The 18881-nt window shown below is 40.1% G+C and overlaps 3 protein-coding genes across 3 annotated transcripts; 2 read left to right on the top strand and 1 right to left on the bottom strand.

Annotated features, from left to right (window-relative positions):
* Positions 1-201: 201 nt before the first annotated feature.
* On the bottom strand, positions 202-2949 carry J3D65DRAFT_619123 (Cullin repeat-like-containing domain protein). Its single transcript, XM_066799715.1, has 4 exons — positions 2394-2949; positions 2253-2337; positions 1982-2199; positions 202-1931 (listed from the first exon to the last, which is right to left on the bottom strand). Exons 1-4 carry the CDS (start codon positions 2590-2592, stop codon positions 544-546), a joined length of 1890 nt encoding a protein of 629 aa, XP_066656855.1. The 5' UTR covers positions 2593-2949; the 3' UTR covers positions 202-543.
* A 69-nt stretch (positions 2950-3018) lies between these two features.
* Positions 3019-5892, top strand: J3D65DRAFT_619120 (acyl transferase/acyl hydrolase/lysophospholipase). Its single transcript, XM_066799714.1, has 3 exons — positions 3019-3340; positions 3393-4628; positions 4687-5892. Exons 1-3 carry the CDS (start codon positions 3300-3302, stop codon positions 5843-5845), a joined length of 2436 nt encoding a protein of 811 aa, XP_066656854.1. The 5' UTR covers positions 3019-3299; the 3' UTR covers positions 5846-5892.
* A 330-nt stretch (positions 5893-6222) lies between these two features.
* J3D65DRAFT_619116 (uncharacterized protein) lies at positions 6223-9231 on the top strand. The gene is made up of 4 exons (XM_066799713.1): positions 6223-7639; positions 7695-8431; positions 8489-8840; positions 8904-9231. The coding sequence occupies exons 1-4, from the start codon at positions 6319-6321 to the stop codon at positions 9137-9139; spliced, it is 2646 nt and encodes an 881-aa protein (XP_066656853.1). The 5' UTR covers positions 6223-6318; the 3' UTR covers positions 9140-9231.
* The last annotated feature ends 9650 nt before the right edge of the window (positions 9232-18881 follow it).

The raw sequence follows: 18881 nt of genomic DNA, 5'->3' as shown, positions 1-18881 counted from the left end.
GGCGCCGGACCGGGTGCGCAACGGGGTCGAGCGTTCTGAGCGATTGATGAGCTTCCGGGGTGCGGCGCGCCGAATTGGTCGAGCAACAGAGGGGATGATGTGGGAGAGGGACGGAGAGAAACGTGTGCAGGTGTGGTGGAGAGAGGTGAGGTAGTGCTGCTTTTTCGGGAGGGAGCTTCCCGCCGAAAGGGAGGCAGAAGCAGGGCTGTCGTGCGGCAGCGGTACGGTAGGCGCAGGGGAAGGTCGTCCAGTCCAGTCCACGGTGCGGTGCCACGGTGCTGTGCCACGACGACGCTCACATCACGTGTCGACAACCACCCAAGTTCCGTCCTTGTTCTCCCTGGATGCCACGCATTCCATTCCGTCTGGTGTCTTGGTGCTGAGATCCTTTGCACATACAGCCCCTCCGTCTTCTAAACATTAAAATACACATAGGTACCAGTCATTCGCCCGTACGCCCTGTGCCCGCGCCCTAGCCGCCCCCCAGATTCCAAGGGTATATCGCCCACGACATTGCTTCGCTCCGCCATCTCACCAACTTACTCACGCCAAGCTCGACAGAGTTGTCCCAAGCTGCGCCTTGTCGTATTTGACATACTTGCCCTTTCCCTTGTCAATCTCGTGGTACCGGTCCCAGAATCGTCCATACAGGGGCTCAATCATAGTCTGCACCTCGCGTGCGAGCTGCGTCTTGACCTCCTTCTCCATCCCGTAGCCCTTGTGTTTGGCAATCAGCTCGTCAAAGGCAACGTTGAAGTTCTTCCACTTCTCCTTGAGGCTGTCGCGGTCCTTGGAGCTCAGGTTCTTGATGACGCTGGCAGAGTCCACCGAGTGTGCTCCTCCCGATGGAGGCCGCCCGCCGCGATTCGTGTACTGCACGTCGAGCAAGTAGGCCGAAGGTTCTTTCCAAGCATCCAGGTAGGCTTGCGTGCCCTTCTTTCTCCATCCTTCGACGAGCTTCTGCGCGCTTCCCATTAGCCCCGCCAACTCGGAAGAGCGTATCATCCTGTCAATGATTGCAACATTGTTCGCAATGAAGACGCCCTGCAGAGACTTGCTCTTGTGCAGCACGCGCGCCTTGGCGTCCAATTCCTTCAGGTGGGTGTCGATCATCTCGATTGCATAGTTGGCAAAGAGCTGTCGTCCGTCGGCGCCGACATCGAAAGACTTGTGCGACGAAGTCGACGCTGCCGTTGACCCATTGGACCACCCGCCGTCTCCGAGCGAGATCAAAACAGACGCCAGAGGCGTCAGGTAGTTTGTCATTTGCTGCAATCGCGCCATCATCTCGGCCGTTGCATTTGTAGCGCTTCCGTCGATGGGCACAGCAACCAAAGATTGCACCTTGTTGCGCACATCTTCAAGGAGAGAGCGAAGGGAAGACTTGGCCGTCTCGCGTATTGGCTTCAGAGCATCGGCGACTGCGCGCTTCAGCTCTCCTGTGTGCTTTTCCAAGCGCAATGAAAGATTTGAAACAACATCGATGATCTCGTATGCAAGGAAGCAATCGGTGAGAAGGTTGTTCTTGACGTGGGTGTTCAACTCTCGCAAAGTCTTGGCGAACTCGTTGAGCGTAGTCTGGCAGGTTGCTGTGTATACTCGGGCCCAATCCTCGCGGGCGAAGATGTGACAGATGTTGTTGTACTCTGCTGTCATTATCCCCTCGATCCCCGCGCAGTATGTTCCGATTCCGTTGGTGCCCTGTCGGTAAAGAGCGTCCGCCGTCGTCTTCTTTGCCGTAGAAACGCACGCAGCCGACAGATTTCTCAACGTGTTGGTCATGTATTCTCCACGGACTTCGGCATAAATTTTTGCTGTGGGGGTGTCGCGGAGGTCGGTCTGAGATATTTGAGCAACAGAAGCAGCGACATGTGAGTTTATGGTGCGCAGCTGAGAGACTTTGTCCTCCGGAATGGCTGGAAAGGGAAGCTCTGCCTACAGGTTAATACACTTTGCGGCTGCCAGTGCCTTTCAACCTTACGTTTTGTGATGTAGTGCAAAGGTTCCACCATCCGCGCGTCTTCGCGCAGAATTTCCCGGAAGACATCCTCCAGCTGCTTTGTTCCCCGCTTGAGTAGGGAGTTGAGTTCGGCAATGGCCTGCTGGTTGGAGCGAAGGTTGGATTGTTTAAGTTCGCCGAGTGCTTGCGTTGTCCGGTCGAGGGAAGCAATGAAGTCTGCGAGACCAACTTTCTTGGGCCTAGGTGGTGTCAGTGAGGAGGCATGGATTTTGGAGTCGCAAGTAGGACATACCCAGCGTTGATGACACGTTCTTCTCGACTCCTTTGATCGAGAGGCTGCCGGATGCGGTCTATTGCCTCGACGACCTTGTCGATGTCTGCGCGACTGTCAGCATGGTCTGTTCCCGTAGATGGGCCATTTTGAGGGCCGCACTGTTGTTGGTGGTCTGCAGGCGCTGGGTGTTGCCATAGATTGGTCGGATAGCGTCCTCGACGCTCTTTCCGCTCGTCTCCAGGCGGTTGAGTGAGCCTTGGATCTTCTTGGTCAAGCTCTTCAACTTCTCCATGTTGGCAAACAAGACCTCGACCTCGGCGCTCTCTTCGGCGAGCGCCATCTTGCGTGGCGCGACCATGATGGCTGCTCAGGTCGACGGTCGCAGCCGAGTGGATGTCGGACAGGGTTTCGACGAGGGACGGCGTTTGCGAGGACAGGGCATGAGTGTTTGGGCGCGGCAGGAGCAGGAGTCGGCAGCGGGAGAGAGGGACGTGAACGGGGGATCGCTTTGTTCGATGGCCAGGTGTCGGGGCAGAAGTTGGTCTCCTCACGAGCAGAGCTCGGCCGGGAAATGGATGGGCGCGGGCGCGAATAAGCAGGTGAAGAAGTGGAGATGGAGACAAGCGGGCAGGCGCGTGCTTCCGGAAGGCTGAGCTGAGGTGTTGGGTTGGCTGCTGGGAAGCTCCAGTAGTGCGCGCCGGATCCTCGTTCCAGGAATGACAGAGTGGGTGGGTGGCCGGTTGAGCTCAGTGCCGTCACCGTGACATGAGGGCTGCTCTGGCCTGCCCGTGGGACCAAGGAACCTGGCTCAACCCGAACCGGCCTGCCTACCTGTACCTAAACACCTTGCCGAGTGTCCAACGTCCTTCAACAACAAACCAACCTCGGTCGCTCGTTGTGCTGTTCTGCTCTGCTCGCCCGTGTCCCGCCCCCGCCTGCAGGCTAATACTGCAGTTTCGAAACAGGACAAGCACCAGAGCCAGAACCCTGCTGCTGGTGTTCCGTTTCCACGACCTTCCCTGGCCATGAGCTAAGCCAAGACTGTCGCGTCCCCCAGCTATCGTGATGCTGCGCTGCCTCCAACTTTGTCGCCGCGGCTCTGCATGGTACAATTGCTTTTGCTTGCCTCGCTGCGACTCAAAGCTGACCAATGGCTAGGAGTCTCCTTCGGACTCCTCTTCGCCACAGGCTGAGTGTCCTCTCTCTGCGGCGCGGCGCCGGCGCATTGGCACTCGCGACTTGCACCGGGGGTCTTGCGCTGTACGCCTGTTCCGAGCAAGCTTCCCACGACTTCTCGCCGGCTCGACGACTCCTCCTGCGCACCGAATCGAGCTCACAGAACACGGAAGATCTGTCTCATAAGACCACCGAAGTGGCTGATCGTCCGAAGGTTATACATCGTGGGAAAGAATTCCAGTACGGCAAGGATGAAGGCAAGCCTGGGCAACAACCTCCGCCGTCACAAGCAAGGGTCGCGGTCGGCGATGACAAGGAGACTGATGTGAGGCGGGAGTCTGTGTGGGATGGCGTCGTAGTCGCGATTTCGTCGCTGCCAGAGACGGTGTCGGGGCTGCTCGTCCCAGATTGGGTCAGAACTCTGCCTGCATTCATCACCAAGCTACAGAATGAGCTCTCTATGGCCCCTGGCTCTCTGGCAGAAGAAATCTGGCACGAAGCACATGATCCAGAAATCAATCCAGAAATCGTGTGGGATGCTCGCGTTCGCATCTCCAACGAACTGTGCGAGGAGGAGCGGCGCTTTCTTCAGAAGCGCAAACTTTACCTGCGGCAAGCCCTGGCGCGATACTTGGACCTGGACGAAAACGAAATCCACCCGGATGACGTGCCCACAATTGCCATGTGTGGCTCTGGAGGCGGCCTCCGGGCTCTCGTCGCTACGTCTTCATCGTATCTTTCAGCCAGCGAGGCCGGTCTTTTCGACTGCGTTACTTACACCGCCGGTGTCAGCGGGAGTTGTTGGCTTCAGGCGCTTTACTATTCTTCCATCACCGGGCAAAGTCACCAGCGCCTCATCAATCATTTGAAGAACAGGCTGGGTATTCACATATGCTATCCGCCGCCGGCATTGGCCATGATCAACAGCGCTCCGACCAACAAATACTTACTCAGTGGAATGGTGGAGAAATACAAGGGTGTGCCAGGGGCTGACTTTGGGATTGTGGACATCTACGGCCTGCTCCTTGCGGCTCGTCTCATGGTACCCAAGGGTGAGCTTGGAATCGACTATACCGACATGAAGATCTCGAACCAGCGACGATTTGTAGACAATGGAGTGTTTCCGTTGCCAATATACACGGCGGTGCGGCATGAGATACCACCAGATGAGCAGAACTCGGATGGTTCGAAAAAGGAGGCGTGGTTTCAGTGGTTTGAGTGAGTTCCAATTTCGGCCAATGGCGCCAGGGTCCTGGGATTGTGCTGACCGGCATAGATTCACGCCGTACGAAATGTGGAGCGAAGAGCTTGGTGCTGGAATCCCGACTTGGGCGGTCGGACGTCAATTCTATGGGGGCAAAGGGCTGTGGCGCGACAACGGACTCGCTCTCCCTGAGCTGCGCATTCCATTGATGCTCGGCATCTGGGGAAGCGCATTCTGCGCAACGCTTTCGCACTACTACAAGGAAATTCGGCCAATTTTGCGCGGACTGACTGGTTTCGGGGGCATCGACGAGATGATTGCAGAGAGGGATCAGGATCTGGCCAGAACGCATCCCATAGACCCTGCCGTCATTCCCAACTACGCACTCGGCTTGCAGGGATCACTGCCCCCGACGTGTCCAGAGAGCATGTTTACGACGTCGAATCTGCAGCTCATGGATGCGGGTATGAGCAACAACCTGCCGATATATCCACTGCTCCGGCCCGGTCGTGATGTGGACATGGTCATTGCGTTTGATGCATCGGCAGATGTCAGGACGGACAATTGGCTCAAGGTGGCAGAGGGGTATACCAAGCAGAGAGGAATCATTGGGTGGCCGGTCGGAGCGGGGTGGCCACCGTCCGAATCATCAGAGGCGCAGATTCAGCGGGATTTGGACTCTGCGCAGGCGGAGAGCAAAGAGGCTGCCGCGGAGAAGGTGGCCGAGGCGCAGGAGGAGCAGGAAGAGCAACAGCGGCACCAGAATCGGATGGGCAAGGAGCGACCAAGCTACGACCTGGGATACTGCAACGTTTGGGTGGGGACCAGCGAGCAGCGAGTGTCGGACGAGGGGGAGCAGTCTGTGTCGAAGCAAGTCGAGGACGATTGGGAGCTGATGAGGCCGGACGCGGGCATTACGGTGGTTTACTTTCCGTTTCTGGGGAACCCCACGGTCGAGGGCGTGGATCCAAGAAGTTCGGACTTCATGTCAACGTGGAACTTTGTGTATACGCCGGAGGACATTGAGAAGGTGGTGGAACTGGCGCGGGCCAACTTCGACGAGGGCAAGGAACAGACGCGACGAGCGGTGCGGGCCGTGTACGAGCGCAAGAAGACGAGGCGACTGGAGCGCGAGGCTGAGGAGAAGGAACGGCGACGGCGATGGAAGCTGAGGAGCGGACGGGCTGGCAAGAAGATGGGCGAAGGAGACCATTGCGACCACTTCAGTTGAGGATAGGGTACGGTACGGTAGAGTTAATGCATTGCTGGTTGACGTCAGAGGGTTCGCGGTGGGTTGCCGGATCGGCGCAGCAAGCTGAGGCCCCGCAGGCAGTCGTTGCATGTCGGGACGAGGCAGGAACGGCACAGGGATCCTGCCAGCCCAGGTCCCGCACCAGTCACCACCCACCACCGGCACCCACCACTCACAGCACCCCTCCCCACCACCGTCCGCACCGCAGCCTGTTTCCAGTCGGCCAACCCAACTGAAGTCAACCTAACCTAACCTAACCTGACTTGTGTTGATTGACGGCACGGCTGTACACAGCTTTCCTGTTCCTTGTACTTAAATCCTCCCGCCGCTCCGACCACCACCGCTCCTCCACTCCCCACCATCCCTCGCCCTCCGCCCTGCCCTGCCCTCCACTCCCTCCTCTCCTCCCTCCCATCCGCTCGTTCTCTCCCCTCCTGCTCACGCCGCGCGCCATGTCTTTCACCGGCCCCGCCCAGCAGCCCGAAGCCAGCGAGCATGCCGCCGAGCACGACAAAGAATCCCACCAACCCCACGGCTTCAAGGGCCACCTAATGCATCCCTTCCCCGGCCTGCGCGAGAAGCTCAAAAACACCCACCTCTACGATGTCAAGGTCCAGGCGACTCACCTCAAGAACAAAATTGGCAAATTGAACAACCTCGTCAACCCCAACCACCGCCACGACGAGGAGCACGAGCAGCGCACCGACGCAAAGCGCTCCAAGATTGCCGAGGGCCACCGCTTTGACAGCTTCGCCCCGGAAAGAGACAACAATCTGATCAAGTGGTATGTCGACGGTCGCGACTACTTTTGGGCCGTCAGTGTTGCCTTGGAGCGGGCCAAGGAGACCATTTACATTGCTGATTGGTGGCTCTCCCCGGAGCTGTTCCTCCGTCGCCCACCCTACTACAACCAGGAATGGCGCCTCGACCAGGTTTTGAAGCGCCGTGCTGAAGCTGGCGTCAAAATCTACGTCATTGTGTACAAAGAAGTCAATCAGGCCTTGACGTGCAATAGCGCCCACACCAAACATGCTCTGAGGAACCTATGCCCCGAGGGCTCGCCTGGTCACGGCAACATTCACGTCATGAGACATCCTGACCACAACATATTTGAAAACGCTGGTGACATGACCTTTTACTGGGCCCATCATGAAAAGTTCATCGTCATTGATTATGAAATGGCCTTCATTGGTGGTCTGGATCTTTGCTTTGGTCGTTGGGACAACAAGCAGCATCAAATGGCCGACGTCCACCCCAGCGGCGTCCAGCACGAAATCTTCCCAGGCCAAGATTTCAACAACAACCGCATCATGGACTTCCAATCTGTCGAGGATTGGAAGTCCAATGAGCTTTCAAAGTCCGAGTTCGGCCGCATGCCTTGGCACGATGTGGCCATGGGATTGATTGGCCCTTGTGTCTATGACATTGCAGAACACTTTGTGCTCCGCTGGAACTTTGTCAAGCGCGACAAGTACAAGCGTGACAAGCGCTTCGATTGGCTCTGCTTGGAAGGCAGGCTTGGTGAGGATGAGGATTTGGTGGCTGTACAAAGACCCAAGTTCCCCGTCGGCGATTACATCCAGCACCCTTTGACTCCGATGGATTCTAAGCCATCGCTCAAGGGCGCCAGAGATGGGAAGGTCCATGCTCAGCTGGTTCGGAGCAGTGCCGATTGGAGTAGTGGAATCTTGACGGAGCACAGCATCCAAAATGCTTACTGTGAAGTCATCAGAAACGCACAGCATTTCGTTTACATTGAAAACCAGTTCTTCAGTTCGTCAATGCCCCCATCGCCAACCAAAGTCCTGATTGCTCACTATGAACCTAGTTACTGCCACTGGCGAACATCAATCGCCTATTCACAACGAGATCGGTCGCGCCATTGTCGATGCCTGTGTGAAGGCTGGCAAGGAAAACCGGAAGTTCCGCGTCATCATTGTCATACCAGCAATCCCCGGCTTCGCAGGCGATCTTCGCAGTGATGCTGCTACCGGCACGCGTGCCATTATGGACTATCAATACAAGTCGATCAATCGGGGCGAGCATTCCATCAAGGAGCAAATTCGCAGTCAGGGGGTCAATCCCGACGACCACGTCTTCTGCTTCAATCTGAGAAGCTACGACCGTTTGAACACGACGCCCGCCATGCGCAAGCAGGAGGAAGCGTCAGGCGTCAAGTATGAAGACGTACAAAGAGCCAACGCAGAGGAGATCATGTCCAGTGGAATCACCGGTGCCAAGGGAGATTCTAGCAGTGAGGGCGGCTATGACTCGGACACAAACGATGAGGAGCGGGAGATTATGATGGACCGCAAGCGCAAATTCGAAGCCAAGCGCGAGGCTGCGGGCTTGAGGAGTGATGGTGAAGACCATGTAATCAGCAACGACTCCATTGCACAGCACGCCCTGCAGGACGGTGGAAAGGTTGCCGAGGAGCCTTGGGACCCTGAAGAACCAGATTCGGAGAAGGCGAACTTTGTCCAGGAGGAGCTTTACATCCACGGCAAAGTGTGCATTGTGGATGACAAGATTGTGCTGTGTGGCAGCTCCAACATCAACGATCGGGTAATTACCACTGCCGTCCGCCATTTTGAAGCCCTTTGTACTGACCTGGCCATGTAGTCTCAAATCGGCTTCCACGACTCCGAACTAACAATAGTCATGGAAGATCGTGATACCATTGAATCTGAGATGAACGGGCAGCCGTACAAAGCCGGTCGGCACGCCGCTACTCTGCGTCGAATGCTTTGGCGCGAGCACCTTGGTCTGATCAAATCTCAGCCTTTTGATGCGTCAAATGACCCCAACGCCCAGCCGCCGGGTGACTGCCCGAACGACAACCAAGAGGACGACCCCAGCTTCCAATTTGTAGCTGATCCACTGGGCGACCAAGTCTGGAGCATGTGGACGGGTAATGCAACGCGGAACACGGAGATCTTTAGAGACTTGTTCCATGCCGATCCAGATGACAACAGTAAGTCCCCTCTCACTACTCGTCATTAGCCTTGAGCATTTGATCTTTCTGACAATTTTCCAGTCAAAACGTTTGAGGACTATGCTAAATTCCTCCCCCCAACGGACACTTCCAAGTCGGATACCCAGCACAAGCAGGGACACATCTATGATGTCCATCGCAGTGTGGCAGACATCAGGCGCCTGTTGGATGAAATCAAGGGCCACTTGGTTTGGATGCCCTTGGAGTTCTTGCGTGATGCTGAGATGGCCGAGAAGGGCCTGCAGGTCAATGCTTATACCGAGAGTATTTACACCTGAGCCCCCGTCTGCACGAATACACAAGCAGAGGGAGATGGAACGGTACTATTACTAATAGCCAATGATAATGATGACACGAGAACCACTTGGGACAACACGGTGTTGAGTCCCTAATGAATGCACCCGGCGAGATGATTCCGGAAAGAGCTGCTAGGAAGTGATCAATGCGGCAAATGGCGAAGCGATTCGCAATGCCATGCTACGGCATTCCCCTAATCTATCTATGGTATGGGTAGGCCGAGATAAATTACATTATCTGAACTACAGCGTCCTTGTTCCGCTCCCGACATTTTATCAACGGCAACTCTTCAACATCTAGTTGTCTTTCAACCCTTGCCGATCATTGGAGCGAGGCACAAATGGTCAGCCCCTAAAGCTGACATAACCCCACTCTAAGCTTCTACTGAGTGCCGCAAATCATCACCCCGATGATCCTATCACGGCACCATGGCAGCTTGGCGCACATGATTCTGCGCGATTTGCCTTGTGTGATATAAGGAGCCTTCCGGCCTTTCGTGCCACACTGAGTTTAGATTGACTTCTCGAATTCTCTCAGCCTTTCGCTTCGTATATGGCTCTCTGCAAGCTTTACTCTAATCCCCTTTAATAATTTACCTCCTTTCCTAGAGACAACAAGCCTGAATTTAGTAGCTAACTATAGTAATATGCCTAAAATTTAGTATAAACCTAGAAAATACCCTAGAGGACCTACTATTATAGCGCCTAGTAGAGTAAATCAATATAGACTACTAATAATTAATAGGTAAGAAGTAAGAGTAGTTATTATATAGCTAGTATAGAATAACTATCTACTCCTAGGCTAGCTATAAATAGCTAGTATATATATAAGTAGTAAATACTAAGTACTAAATACTATAAAATATAAACTATATATACTATATAGTATATAATACTTATTATAGCGCCTAGTAGAGTAAACTAATATAGACTATTAATAACTAATAAGTAGGGAGTAAGAGTAGTTATTATATAGTCTATATAGAATAACTATCTATACATTAACTAGCTATAAATAGCTAGTATATATATATATAGTAAATAGTAAATACTAAATACTATAAAATATAACTATATATACTATATAGTATATAATACTATCCCCCTCCCCCCTCTCTCCTAGTAATTAATATCCTTATTACTTAGTTATATATCTAACTAGCTAGTAGGTATAGGTCTAGTATTATATAAAGAGGTATTATAATAGGTATTTATATACCTATATAAGTACTAAGGCTAGTATAGATAAACCTAGTATTATATAGTTATAAGATACTAGCTACTATAGATAAACCTAGTATTATATAGTTATAAGCTACTAGCTACTATAGCCTTAGATTAAATACTAGTTATACCTTAGGCTAATACTAGCTACTATAGCCTTAGATAGATATAATATAATAATCTATTAATACCTTATCTTTAGAAATAACCTAATAATAACTATTAACCCTTATATAAAGATAAGAAAATAGAAAGGTATAAAGGAAAGATTAAGAAATAGATAGGAAATAAGTATCTTTTATATTTTATTCTTTTAACTTATTATATTTAATTAAAATATATATATTTTCTCTAGTAATTTACCTTTAGCCCTAACCTATAAAATAAGAATCTTATAAGTTATAATAGATATAAAAGATTATTCTAAATATTAGCTCTATCTTATTTTATTATCTATAAAGGTATTATAATATTTAATCTAAGTAATAATATATATAGTTATAGTCTTATATAAGACTACTTATTACTTTTCCCTAATAAATCTAAGTTATCCTTATTAGGTATATTAGTATTATCTAATAGCTAAAGAGTATTAAGTATATATTAACTATAGAAGTCTTTATTTAAGACTATAGAGTAGTATATAAATATTTAAAAGGTATCCTATCTATACCTATTTAAGGGATATTCTAAATAGAAGACTATTAAAAATAGTATAATTAATAAAGAAGCCTATATATCTAGTATTATTAGTAGTACTAATACTAATTAATCTATCTAATAAAATTTATATAAGAGATAAGAAGATTCTTAAAATTTAAAATAATCCTTAATTAAAGATAATAATTCTCCTTCTCTAATTAAACTCTATAACTTTACTTTAATTAGTCTAATAATAGTAATAGAATATTTTTAAATCTTTAATTCTACCTATATAATAAAAGTTCTAGTTATAGAGGCTTTTATAAAGATTCTACTTTAAAAGATTAAATAATTTAATTATAAGATAGCTTCTTTAAATAAACCTTATATATAATAATAACTTATTTATATATAAAGATATATTTAGATTCTAGAGTAAATAGTCCTAAACTATACCTAGGCCTTAATATAAATTATTAAGAATAATTAGATTAGAGATTTTAAACCTCCTTATAGCTAAAGACCTATTACCTTTTTCTAAAATCCTTTTATTAAAAGAATATAAAGAACTTATAATACCTTACCTATCTATATAAAAGAGACTATTACTAAAACTCTCTCCTCTACTACTTTTAATAAGAAATATTAAAGTAGAAAGGTTCTTAATTCTCCTCTTCTTACTAGTAAAGAAGAACCCTTATATAAGAATTAAACTCTCCTTATTTAAAATAAAATTAAATAAAATTATAATTATTTTATAAAAAGTATAGTAGAAGAAACTAAGAAGAATATTATAAAATATATTATCTTCTATATTAATAGAAAAATCTTATAATACTTAACTCCTTTCCTTACTTCTTATATAAAGGTAAATAAAATTACTTTAGATAAGAATATCTTTAAATTCCTAAATAACCTTTTCTAGAGTTTATATAAATATAAAGATACTAAGAAATAGCTATATATATTTATATATTATATTCTAATAGACCTTTAAAAGTTTTAATCTAACTTTATATAATTAGCTTTAGATATAGATCTTTCTTAAAAATAATAGAAAGAGGACTTTTATACTATAATAGATCTTCTCCTTTAAATCTATATAGTTACTATAGAGTAAAATAAGAATATTAACTTTTATAAGTACCTCTAATAAGCCTATCTAATTATTTAAAGTCTTAATAATTATTAATTTAGCTAAAGAAAGACTATACTTACTTTTATAAGAAATATATAAAGAAAAGATAGTAAGAAAGAGTAAGAACTACTCCTTAAATAATATAAGTACCTTATTATTAAGCTATATTTAGACTTAATCTATCTTTAGGGCTTCCTTATATAATACTACTTATAAAGGTAGGGCTAAGATCTATATAGAAATTAAACTATATAATTAATATAGCTAGTTTAGCTATTTATAGAGATAATATCTATAACTAGAATCTAAAATAATAGAGTTAATAGAAGAAGAATAAATAAAAGATAATTATATAGAGTAAGACTAGCCTTTATCCTTAAAAAATAATAAGGCCTAGGTAAAGTCTCCTACCTTAGATCTAAACTTAGAGTAATATATATTAAGGGTTCTTATATAAATTTTAATTACTTTATTAGAGGTAAACCTTTTACTATATAAACCTTAATTATATCTAATAGCTATATTTTAGAAATTTATACCCTAGCTAATACTAGTACTAATAGTATAAGTTTTATTTACCCTAAGCTACTACTAACTCTCTAGTCTATAGGTACTATAAAAAAGAGAATAATAGGTAAAGGGCTTAATATTACTATATTTAACTAATATATAAATAAGAAGGTTAATTTTTACTTTTATCTATAACTCTATTTCTAGTATTAAATAGTTTCTACTTATACTTTTATTTATAATATTAGCTAGAATAATATAATTCTTAGGTAATAGTTTTTTAACTAGTATAATATTCTTTCTAACTATAAATAATATAAACTAGTCTAGAGATAGCTACTAGTTAACTAATCCTTTTAATATCTTTTATAACTACTAAAGCTTTCTATATAAAGTAATATACTATAGAAAGAATACTAGATAGATATAGATTATAGAGATTAAAACTTTAATAAATACCTTCTTTCCTTAGTATAGGTTATTAAGGGAATTAAATTTTAAACTTAAGATACTTTTAAACTTTCTATCTATAAAATATAAGTTATACTAATAGAGATTTATACTATAAACCTTATATAAGTTTAATAAGCTATTAAAGATAAAGAAATTAAGGAATTACTAGCTTCTAAATTATCTTCTACTTATAAGGAATTCTAAGATATCTTCTCTAAGACTAAGTTAAATAAGCTTCTACTATATTATATAGGTATTAATTATAAAATATCTCTTATATATAAAGGTCTACTAGAACTTCCTCCTAATCCTCTCTATAGAATATCTCTAGAATAGCTTTAAGCTATAAAGGAATATATTATAGAAAATATTTAAAAAGACTTTATTATAGAAAGCTTTACTACCTTTACTTCTCCTATTCTAGTAGTAAAAAAGCCTAATAAAGGGTAAAGGTTTTATATAGATTATTAATAGCTTAATAACTAGACTACTAAGGATTTATACCCTCTTCCTCTTATTTCTAAGTTACTTTAGTATATTAGAAAGGGTAAAATTTATATTAAATAGGATATTTAATAAGCTTTCTATTATATTTAACTTATACTAGACTTAGAAGATAAGACTATCTTTTATATAAGGTATAGCTTATTTAAATACTATATCCTTCTATTTAGATTAAGTAATAGACCTATAGCCTTTTAATAATTTATTAATTAAGTTCTCTTTAAGTATTTAGATAATTTTATAGTAGCTTTTATAAATAATATACTTATTATCTCTAAAGACCCTATAGAATATAAGGAATAAGTAAAGAAAGTACTAATAAGACTATAGAAAGTAGGGCTTTAAATAGATTTTAAGAAAAGTAAGTTTTCTATTACTTATATAAAGTTTCTTAGATATATTATATCTATAGATAGTATTTAAATAGACCCTAATAAGATAGAACCTATATAAAACTAGCTAATATCTAAAACTCTATAGGCTCTTTAATCCTTTCTAGGTTTCTATAATTTCTACTAATAATTTCTTCCTAACTATAGATAAATTAGCTAGCTATTAGAAAAGCTATACTCTAAAGTAAAATGGTAATAACTAGGACTATTAGAAGAAGAAGTAATTTAAGAACTTAAGAAGCTTATATATAATAATATACTCTTAATAAACTATAATCCTACTCTTAATACTTATATAGAGATAGATATAAGTAATAGAGTTACTATTAGTATTTTAATATAGCTTTAGAAACCTTTATATAAATAGAAACTAGTAGCTTTCTATTCTAAAGTAATAGCTAATATAGAACTTTACTATAGTATCTTAGATAAAGAACTACTAGCTATTAAGAATAGGCTAGAAGAATAGAGGCCTATACTTATTAGTCTTAAAAGATCTTTCCTTATAATTATAGACTACTAGGTACTAGAGTATTACTCTATAAAATAATAACTTAACTAATAATAAGCTAGATAGTCTAAATTCTTTATTAAATTCTATATATAATTAATTCTCCTACTAATTAGAAAAGGAAAATATTATTACTAATTACCTTACTTAAAAATAAGAAGACCTAAAGACTTAGAAAGAGAAAGTAAAAGCTATATAAGAGATATACCTTATTTCTCTAGAAACTATTATCCCCCTCTTAGTTATAGAATAAGATCTTTTACCTTTAGTATTATTTTTAGATAAACTTCTTTATATAAATAGAGAAAATTCCTAATCTAAACTCTAGAGATAATAAGCTTAATAAGAAGATCTAGAATAAAGGAATTATTAAGAACTAAGGGATAGTCTCTTACTATAATATAGTACTCTCTTTATACTATATTAAGATAACCTCTATATAAGGACTCTTAATACTTTATATACTATATATATAACTATATATCCTAGTATTATAAAAATATATAAACTCCTTAAATAATATTACTATTAGCCTACTATAAATTATATAATAGATATCTATAGATAAGGATACTATATTTATTATTAGACTAAGGAGTTTTATAATAAGGACCCTAGCCTTTTATAACCTCTTAAGATTCCTACTTATCCCTAGTAATACTTAGCTATAGATTTTAAAGAAATACCTAAGGATTAAAAGGGCTATAATATAATCTTAGTTATAGTAGACTAGTATAGGTAGGACCAGCTACTTACTAATATTACTTACTAATATACTTACTTAGCCAGCTAAAATGCTAATACTAGAAGAGGCGTAAGAGATAGCAACTAGTAGTAAATAAGTAGGCTCTATAGGATAGGAATAAAATACCTACTAAACTAACTAAAATAAGCTACTATCTGGCCGTCATTTTATTATCTAAGCAGTATAAGACTTATGTATAAATAATAAGTATAAATAAATAAATAACTAAGTATTTAGTAGATAATAGTTTAACTAGGTATAAAAGACTTTATTTATATAAGTAGTACTATTACAGCGCCTAGTAGAGTGAATTGATGTAGACTACTAATAATTAATAGGTAAGGAGTAAGAGTAGTCGTCATATAGCCTATATAGAATGACTATCTACTCTTAGGCTAACTAGAAATGGCTAGTATATATAGAAGAAGTAAATACTAAGTATTAAATACTATAAAATATAAGTAGTATATACTATATCATATAATACTACCCCCCCCCCCTCCTAGTAAGTAATATCCTTATTACTTAGTTATAGGTCTAACCTACTAGTAAGTAAAGGTTAGGATATCTTTTATAATAGTATAAGATAATATTATATATATTATTAAACTTACTATTATTAGTATTATAGAATACCTAGTCTAGTAGGTAGTTAGTCTAGTTTACTCTAAACTAGAGCCTCCTATTAGCTAATATCTAATAACCTATAATCTCCTCTACTTCCTAATTAGTATCCTTATTCTTATTAATATTATCTTATAAGGCTAGGCTATTAGCTAGCTATTACCTAGGTAATAGATTATTACTAGTAATAATAAGGTATAAGATATTAAATTTATTATAGGTATATAACCTAGTAAGTAGTTATAGTATAGCCTAGTTACTATATATATTAGTAACTTAATATAGACTATTATTATAAAAATTAAGTATAGTAGGATAGCTATAGAGTATATATATATAATCTATATAGATATATATATATTTACCTAGTTTAATAATATAATCCTAATATTAGTAGTTAGCTTAAATAGCTATTTATTATTATATAACTATAAGACTATACTTAGTCTTATCCTATACCTATTATATAGTATAGGTAATAGCTTATAAAGTCTATAGTTATATAGAATAGGTATCTATAATTAGTCTATAGATACTATAAATAGTAGCTTTAGTATTAAAATTAAATTATAGCTTATAGCTATAATAAATATAAAAGGGGGAGTAGCTATTAAGGCTCTTATATAGTATACTATTAGCTATAAACTAGATAATAGATAGTAGTAGTTACTAATTATCTTAATAGAACCTAATAAACTATCTTAAATAGTTCTTAAGGTCCTAATTAGCTTATTTAGTCTAGCTATTAGTCTAGGGATAATAGCTAGTAGATAGCTTTAGGCTAATACTAATAATATAAGCTAGGCCCTCCTATAGGTAAGAGATAAACTAGTTACTATAGTCTATAAGTATATAAGCTATAGCTTTAGCTATAGTCCTATTATTTATAGTATCTATAGTAATAAAGTAGTATACTTTATTAAAATAGTTATAAATAACTAGGATAGTATCTATACCCTTATTATATAATAGTAGGCTAATAAAGTCTATAGTAATATACTACTATAGCTATAATAGGATAGGTAGTAGTTATAGCTAGCCTAAAATAGCTAGGTAAGCCTTATAGATATATATATAGATTATATAATTATCTATAACTTAGAATATAAGTAAGATAAGATAAGGAAACTAAAATTATAGTACTAGGAGATTATATAGCTAAGTTTAGCTAGGGTAGCTAGTAAGTAGCTATTTATAAATATAATATATAAGGAGTAGCTAGAGTTTAGTAGATATAATAAGGTAGCTATCTATAAAGATATTCTACTACTTATTAATAGTAAATAGTAAGTCTAGCTTATTAGTATAATATCTCTAATTATTTATCTTAGTATTATCTATAGTATTAGCTATAAGTAATTAATAGAATATAAATATATTATTATTACTATTATTATTATTTATTAGGGCTAGCTCCTAGTCCTTATATATACTAGCTAAGAGCTTATTAGCTAGGAGTAGGGTCTAGTATTATATTTATTACTAGGGGTTATTAGTAGTAGGGGTATCTTAAGGATAGTAAATAAGTATATTAGCCTTAATATTAGTATAGCTAGGGTAATATATAATCTTAAAGTTATATTCTAAGAGGAGTTTAGCCTAGTAGGCTTAATAATAAGTTAGCTATTTAATTATAGTAAAGTACTATAATATCTAGTAATCTATAAATACTATAAATAGTATCTAGTAGGCCTTAAGATTAGGCTTCTATAACTTTAAGGTATAAATAATAGCTAGGAGCTCCTTATTATAGATAGTATAATTAAGCTTAGCTAGTACTATAGTTTTAGAGTAGTATATAATAGGGTAAAGCTATTACTTATTATTATACTAGGAGAGAAGGCCCCTATTAGTCTAATTAGATAAGTCTATTTCTATAACTATCTTATAAGCTAGGTTAAAGTAGATAAGGACTAGTACTATTATAAGGGTATACTTAAGACTATTAAATAACTATTATTTAGTATAGGTCTACTACTAATTAGTACCCTTATATATTAGCTATATTAATAGCCTAGTAGTCTTACTATAGTCCTTAATAAATTACTAGTAGAAATTAGTAGTACTAAGAAAGGACTAGACCTATTTTACTATTATAGGCTATTCCTAAGATATAATTATATTAATCTTAGAGGGATCTATATAAATACTATTAGTAGAGATAATAATACCTAAAAATTAGGTTTCCTAGATATAGAACTTATACTTATTAATATTAACTTATAAACTATACTCCTATAGATAAGTAAGGACCTCTCTAATATATTATTAGTAATCTATAAGTATTTAGCTATAAATAAGGATATTATTAAGATATATAGTAGTATACTTACTAAGATAGTAGAATAGGTACTTATTAATTAGCTATTATTAGGTACTAGGGCTATTAGCTATACTAAAGGGTATAACTAAGTACTTATAGGTACTATAGTAGGTCTAGAATATAAGTAGGTCCTTAGTCTACTTATCTATAATATATATTTAGTAGAAAGCCTATTTAATATTAAGCTTAGTAATATACTTAGTACCTCTTATCTAGCTAATTATCTTATCTAGTAATAGGAGGGGATAGTAATCCTTCTTTATAAGTTTATTAAGCTTATAATAATTAATATAGAAATAAATACTACTATTAGGCTTAGCTACTAGTAAAATAGGTAATACTATACCTATCTTACTAGGCTCTAGTATACTAAGATTAATACCCTCCTAGATATACTACTTAATCTTAGCTAACTAGATATTATTAGTATACTAGAGTAGTATATACCTAAGGTCTTTAGGTTTAGTACTATCTTTTAGTTCTATATAGAAGTTAGTCTATAGATAGGTATAAGGGAGTAGGTTAGTATTATAAAAAGTATCTAAGAGGTTATAATACTTATAAGGGATAGTATAATATAAGTAAGGCTTATTACTACTAGTACTAAAAGCTTATAGGATAGGCTCTAATAAATAAAGTTTAGTATACTCTAAGTTAT

Source organism: Phyllosticta citribraziliensis, assembly GCF_038025025.1.
Source record: "Phyllosticta citribraziliensis strain CPC 17464 chromosome Unknown J3D65scaffold_4, whole genome shotgun sequence".
Taxonomy (NCBI): domain Eukaryota; kingdom Fungi; phylum Ascomycota; class Dothideomycetes; order Botryosphaeriales; family Phyllostictaceae; genus Phyllosticta; species Phyllosticta citribraziliensis.
This window is presented reverse-complemented; position numbering and strand designations above follow the sequence as displayed.

Coding starts and splice junctions, on each gene's coding strand:
- J3D65DRAFT_619123 (XM_066799715.1), bottom strand. CDS start 2,592: ATGGTCGCGCCACGCAAGATGGCGCTCGCCGAAGAGAGCGCCGAGGTC. Junction 2,200..2,252: donor GAACGTGTCATCAACGCTGG/GTATGTCCTACT, acceptor GACACCACCTAG/GCCCAAGAAAGTTGGTCTCG. Junction 1,932..1,981: donor TTTGCACTACATCACAAAAC/GTAAGGTTGAAA, acceptor ACCTGTAGGCAG/AGCTTCCCTTTCCAGCCATT.
- J3D65DRAFT_619120 (XM_066799714.1), top strand. CDS start 3,300: ATGCTGCGCTGCCTCCAACTTTGTCGCCGCGGCTCTGCATG. Junction 3,341..3,392: donor TGTCGCCGCGGCTCTGCATG/GTACAATTGCTT, acceptor ACCAATGGCTAG/GAGTCTCCTTCGGACTCCTC. Junction 4,629..4,686: donor GCGTGGTTTCAGTGGTTTGA/GTGAGTTCCAAT, acceptor TGACCGGCATAG/ATTCACGCCGTACGAAATGT.
- J3D65DRAFT_619116 (XM_066799713.1), top strand. CDS start 6,319: ATGTCTTTCACCGGCCCCGCCCAGCAGCCCGAAGCCAGCGAGCATGCC. Junction 7,640..7,694: donor CATTGAAAACCAGTTCTTCA/GTTCGTCAATGC, acceptor CTATGAACCTAG/TTACTGCCACTGGCGAACAT. Junction 8,841..8,903: donor TGCCGATCCAGATGACAACA/GTAAGTCCCCTC, acceptor ACAATTTTCCAG/TCAAAACGTTTGAGGACTAT.